Source organism: Phytophthora parasitica, assembly GCF_000247585.1.
Source record: "Phytophthora parasitica INRA-310 unplaced genomic scaffold supercont2.36, whole genome shotgun sequence".
Classification (NCBI taxonomy): Eukaryota; Oomycota; class Peronosporomycetes; order Peronosporales; family Peronosporaceae; genus Phytophthora; species Phytophthora nicotianae.
In genome coordinates this window covers 210733-216564 of record NW_008649022.1, presented here as the reverse complement: position 1 = coordinate 216564, position 5832 = coordinate 210733, and the positions used below count along the sequence as shown (strand labels likewise).

The 5832-nt window shown below is 49.1% G+C and overlaps 3 protein-coding genes across 3 annotated transcripts; all 3 read left to right on the top strand.

Annotated features, from left to right (window-relative positions):
* Positions 1-1080: 1080 nt before the first annotated feature.
* Positions 1081-1206, top strand: PPTG_23356 (hypothetical protein; the record flags this gene model as incomplete). Its single annotated transcript, XM_008910040.1, has 1 exon — positions 1081-1206. One exon carries the CDS (start codon positions 1081-1083, stop codon positions 1204-1206), a length of 126 nt encoding a protein of 41 aa, XP_008908288.1.
* Positions 1207-1682: 476 nt separating this feature from the next.
* Positions 1683-4399, top strand: PPTG_13670 (hypothetical protein). The gene is made up of 2 exons (XM_008910039.1): positions 1683-1866; positions 1926-4399. Exons 1-2 carry the CDS (start codon positions 1737-1739, stop codon positions 4241-4243), a joined length of 2448 nt encoding a protein of 815 aa, XP_008908287.1. The 5' UTR covers positions 1683-1736; the 3' UTR covers positions 4244-4399.
* An 897-nt stretch (positions 4400-5296) lies between these two features.
* On the top strand, positions 5297-5395 carry PPTG_23355 (hypothetical protein; the record flags this gene model as incomplete). The annotated part of the gene is made up of 1 exon (XM_008910038.1): positions 5297-5395. One exon carries the CDS (start codon positions 5297-5299, stop codon positions 5393-5395), a length of 99 nt encoding a protein of 32 aa, XP_008908286.1.
* Positions 5396-5832: the final 437 nt, after the last annotated feature.

Sequence of the window (5832 nt, the reverse complement as noted above, 5' to 3'; positions counted from 1 at the left end):
TTTTAGCCAATAAAAACGATTTTTGCAAGTGCTATTTGGTTTTTTAAAAAGTGCGTCTATAACTTTTGAGAACTTCCCCAACCTAAAATTTCGATTGTGTTTTCAATAACACTTTAACCACAAAACGGTCTGGTTTTATCAATTTGTAGTCGTAATTATAGACTTTAGGCCAAGCGTCGTTTGCTGGGATCAAGTATTGCTTGCGTTGCATCAAAAAAGTGAGTGCGGCTATAGTTTTTAGCAGCACTGTAATAGATTCGATTGGTTTTGCCTGGAATCGCGAGGCAGCTTGGAACCAGCAGGTTATTCCAGGGATTCGAGCACACACTGACGTTTTCAAGAGCGGGTACATACCGAAGAAATTTGTCGTTCCTACTGAAGAACCTTGGCCAAGGAGTGCATGGGGGATGAAACTAGGAGCGGCACTCAGTGACATGCGACACAAGGCAACTTATTTGGATATTTCGGTCGTGATGCGGATAAGCTGGATGCCTTGGGTGTTAATCTGAAGTTGTCGGCTCGAGCGTGGCAGAATCGTATTTGCACCATTGCTCGACATATACGTAACGCAACACGGTGGTGTTGGTGAAGGGATTCCTGAAGACTTTGTCATTCCACCAGAAGCTCCTTGGCCCGAGGATGTCTGGAGAGTTCATCTTGGTCTCGTCGTGGCTCGCAATGAGTCTCGAATTGCTGTTGTCGACTCAAAAATGAGAATCACAGCATAAAGTCGTCATGAATGGTGTGCTTGCCACAAAATCATGATGCTGTGGAGACCAACAATGATGCGCTCTTCGAAAGGGAATATCTTACAGCATTTCTTTTTTTTTTTGGTACTTCGATTTCAACAAATTTGGGTCTTTTTCGAGGATTAAACATACAGTTGGTCAAGTGAAATGGGACTACTTCGAGTCGTTCAGGTTCACCTCGTGCCGATACTGTCGGGAACTATTCATATGCGATCAGAACCTCCTTCTTGCGCTGCCGTCGCGATCATGGCATGACTGCAGAAACCTGCCGTTTGCCTGACACCGCACCAATTCAAAAGCCAAGCAGAGCCCTAATTCTCCTTGGGATAGCATGAGCCTAGCGGAGTCACAAAACAATATCGAAGAGAACGACGTGACCCCGTATACTGAGCTGGACAAGCGTGCGCTGTTCACATTTCACCCTCGGGGTCAGCAGCAGCAGCAAAGCCAAACCTGAGTACTTTGGAATCTGTGTTTTCAAAACTATTTAAAGTACTCAAATAATGTATAGCTCGTCGAAATATTAAAAAAAAAAAAAAAACTATCGCCTCGAGCGTGGCAGAATCGTTGCTCGATATTTACGCAGCGCTGTAGGATGGTGGTGAAGAGATTCCTGACGATTTTGTCATCCCATCGGACGATACTTGGCCTGAAGAATCATGGGGAGTTCGTTTAGGGCAAATCGTGGCTCGCAATTCGTCTCAAATCGCTGCAGTCGACCCAGCAACGAGGTCGTAGAATGAAATATATCTGTGAAACAATGCAACAGAAGACTGTTGATGGCGGATTGAGTCGATAGTATTCTCCAAATCAATGCTGGAAGCAAAATAATTTGAGAATTGTATTGGGCGATCAACAAATAATGCACGACTCCAATTGGTCATAATTGAACAAGGCAACTAGCCAATCCCGTGCCAACTCGACGCTTCTTCAGACTGATAATTCCTCCAGAGAAGAAGAAGAAGAGCGCGTCCCTCTCGACAGGCCATGATGTCGTCCGTGGATATGTCGAACTCAAGTCGGTCATATCATCCTTCGCCCCAGCAGTTCTCAAGCTCCGACAGCCGCTACAGTGGCCAGAACATGCGCTACGCCGCGCCGCCTCCGCGCTCGTCCAGTACGTCGCCACGAACTTATTCCCATCTAAAGTATCACTTATTTACTTCTCATGTGTAGCCGGTCGAGCCAAGACGGAGCAAGTGGTGCTCGAGTTCCTGTACAAGGCGGCAGAGCTCATCGTGCAGAGTCGCGTCAACTTCCACGCCGAGCCCGACGTTCGTCGCAGCAATCGTCGAGCCAGATTCAACTTGGACATCGAGGAAGTCCAAGCCGTGCGAGACTCCATGGCTCCATGGAAGGAGGACGTTCGATTACCTCTAGCTGTTGATATTTTCTGGGATGCAGGCAGCCACAAGGTGCTGTTGGAGCGCTGGAGCGTCACCTTTGCTGCAGACGGAGAGAGCTCCAGTGCTCATCTGGGCTCCACGCAGGATGTGATCCAGCAACTTAAGGAAGTCTGTAAGAGAATCAGTGTTCTGCTACGTGCACTCTTCTCCTTCATGCGGCAACTCCCAGCACACAGACTATTCACTCAGTCGTACCCTTCGATGCTAAGCTATACGCTGCATACAGCTCCGGCGAGTGATGCGACGCGAGCGTTTGAGGCTCAGCGTGTAGCCACGAACGGATACTCTTTCGTACCCATTATGACACCGTTTGGAATGCTCAAAGTAGCGGCAGTGTATCGACGAGATTGCGACCAGTTCACAGAGCAGCAAGAGCAGGCGGCGCCGTCGCGGATTTTACCAGATAACTTCATTATCCAGGACTATGTGCCGGGATCGCCAGAGCTGACACCAGCTAGTGCGCCCGTCACAAGCGCAACAATGGCTGGCTCACCTTTGAGAGCGACAGATCTGCGTACGGGCTCATTTGTACCCGTGAGTGATACTGAACAATTCGATGTTGGAGCTCTACAGCGTCGTCGATCATCTCCTCGCTCGATTCCAGCTGCACAGTTCAGTAATCCGGGCCTGGTGGGGGATAATCTAGGAGACGACGACACCGTGGTGCAGTCTCAGCCAGGGATGTCGAAACCTATGGCCATCCCTCGAGTTAGCAGCAAAGGAGGCATCGCTACTGCTGCAGGCCGAGAAGTGGGGGCTGTTCTTCAACAGGCTCATTCATATGGAGGTGAACACGAAGCCCGTTTACGTGGCGCGACTGCGAATCCTAACGTGGCTGCAGCGCCGTATGGCTATGGAAACGTGGCAATCGATCGAGACCAAGAACGCGCGTTGTCACCGTCTCTCGCATTCCAGCAACGACAGCAGCAACTGTGGGAGGGACACGCAGACCGTCACGATAAAGAGATTGGACTTCATTCATCCCAGACATCCTTTGATGAGCCTGCTAGCAGTAGCAGCGCGGCTTATCATCCCATGTCAACTCCGCCTCGCCACCCCAAGACTATATCATTGCTACGGAATGATCGCATGTGGTCAGCGTTGACCCACAAACCGTTCGTTGAGAGCTCTCCGGTTCCAGGATCTTTTGAACGCTTTGCTCTTGACAGTGGATTGTCCTCACAAGTACAGCACCATACACCCGAACGCAGAAAGAGTTCATTTAGTGGCGCATTTGTGTCCGACAGTGCTGAATCTAGTGCCACAGAGGCAGACAATAGTGCCCAGAGATTGGGAGATGCCACACCAGCAAAGCCACCTACGAAGACGGAAGCGATTACTATCCACCCAAGAGCGTCACACTCACCAGCAGAAGGTTTACCTACGTTCGCTGCGAGTCCTCCGTTCCAAGCCAATCCGTGTGAACTGCTGTCCACGTCTCCGGGGTATGCGTACACCAAGAGTCAACTTCGTTCAGGATCCAGCAACGTGCCCACATTCACCACTACAGATCGATTGCAACGAGGGGTACACAACGTGAAGGAATCGTCATCAGCAGGTATGATTGCAGCAAAGCACCGTGGTTTCTCGCCTGATTTCGGTGATAGTGGTGTGACAGCATGGGGAATATCACCAGACACCCCCGATGCATTTGGTCTCGCGCTTGCTGATGCTGACAGTGATGTGGTTGGAGACCGCCAATTGTTCTCGTCGGGAAATGCTGACGCAGAATTCGAGTCAACTGGTGACCAAAATGATGAACTGGACGCTATGATTTTGCCTTTCGTGATTAATGACGGATCTTCAAGCGCTACTACCGCTGTCGACTCTGTCTCGACGGGTGCAGGCAGTTCTTTAAGCCGTTTATCTGGCGTTTCTTTGGACACTGCATCCGTTGGCAGCTTTCTCCATCAGTTGAAGAACGCACCGCGCTTGAGCAAGGGTTCCGCCCTGACATCGTCAATAGCTGCAGAAGAAGACCAGAAGACTTCAAACTTCGAGCAGGAAGCGGTGCCACCACCCTCAATGTTTGACAACGAACTAGCGAGCTTCCGTAATCTGCGTGATGAGCTTACGCAAATGCTCTGAAACATAATCGGTGTCGAATATTTTTTTTATTTGAATTTGGGTTTCTTTCAATCTCTCAGAGGTAGCATTTCGTTGTGATCTTCACTTAGGAAAGCATTATTAATACTGATTACTGATCATTAAACTATTGTAAGGAGTTAATGGTATATTTTACGGAAAACATATAGCTCATGTTTTCGAAAGGAGGAGGTGAAACTAGAGTTGTAAAATAGTTTTATACTCAACTAGTGTTAAATACGTATTTAACGAATTAAAGTTAAATACGCACTGGTCGCGCGTCTACTCATGAAATTATTTGGTTTTTTTTTTTAGAAAGCCGACCAGACCTCTACAACCAGGTCACTTCAACCACGATCAGATTTGCCGCGGACCCCTCAAGACTTTCCCTCCATAGCGCAAATTGCGCATGCTTGAAGTACTTCTAGGCAGTCTGATAAATTCTTTGCGTGTGTTCTCTAGTAGAGTATTATCTACTCAACAACAGCTGGGGGCCCCAGGACGCTCCGCATCGTGAAGAGTGCGCTTAACGCCGTGCAGTCTGCACTCGAGAACTAGCGCGTCATAATGCAAAAGAACACGAGAAGCTGAAGCAGTCTACCGCAGAGCACGGTGTGTTGTAATATACAGACTTGAGGAGTAGTTGCTTGTTGTGTGTTGATCAAATCGGAAAATGAGTTGCTTGTTTTTGTTATTCATACAGTCCTAGCTCCTAGCAACTGTTTCCTGTGATATGATGCTACGCATTAAATGTATTGAGCTGGCCAGGACAATCTCATGGACGGTAGTAACATGGACGATTGTAGATTCCAGCTCGAGCACCACTCCGTGAAGCTCCTGTGGACGGTTCTCGCTGCTGTTACTTAAGACGCGCTGATAGTTTCGTAGATTCCAACACTCCTCCTCAAGAAGTTCGGTGCGTCGGAGCTGGATCAAGGACCTTGCGGATTTGGTTTTCACTGACGAATCGATCGATCCACCAATGTTTAGCGAAGCCCTGCGGGTGCAGATGTAATCGCCCGTTGGACTCGATGATTGCAGCAAGTTCACGTAGACATGGGCGGCCATGTGCAACTCGGAATGCGCCAGAGCAAGTGCTTCGCGGAAGGCAACTGTAAACGAGTTTGCACGCATCTTTCCACAACGCCTCTGTAGCCGTCAACGCGTATACCGTGATAACTCGAACGACGGCGGCATATCGGCTAGGCCGAAGAAGGAATGGTGTAATGACAGCATTACGGGCCGAAATCAACGATGTATTCGATGCGGCTCCTTCCCACCACGACAACAAGCTCTTAAATACAGTGTACAACTCGCCGCGACTATTTCGAAGCCACGACTTGCACTTGGCATGCGTTCCTTTAACAACAGACGTGTCTCGAACAACGAAGTGAAAATAGCGGTCCGTCCACGCACGAACGATTCTCTCCTTGTACTTCCACCAGTTGGTATCGACGTATCCTGCAAGGTAAACGCTATGCTCTTGTGGTGGAGTGGGATTCGCAAAATCGCGTTGCGATCCACTCGGACACACAGTGCCCTGGACTGCCGACTGACGGAGGGGGTACTCCGATAACCGTGGGGTTGCTGAG

Coding starts and splice junctions, on each gene's coding strand:
- PPTG_13670 (XM_008910039.1), top strand. CDS start 1,737: ATGATGTCGTCCGTGGATATGTCGAACTCAAGTCGGTCATATCATCCT. Junction 1,867..1,925: donor GCCGCCTCCGCGCTCGTCCA/GTACGTCGCCAC, acceptor TCTCATGTGTAG/CCGGTCGAGCCAAGACGGAG.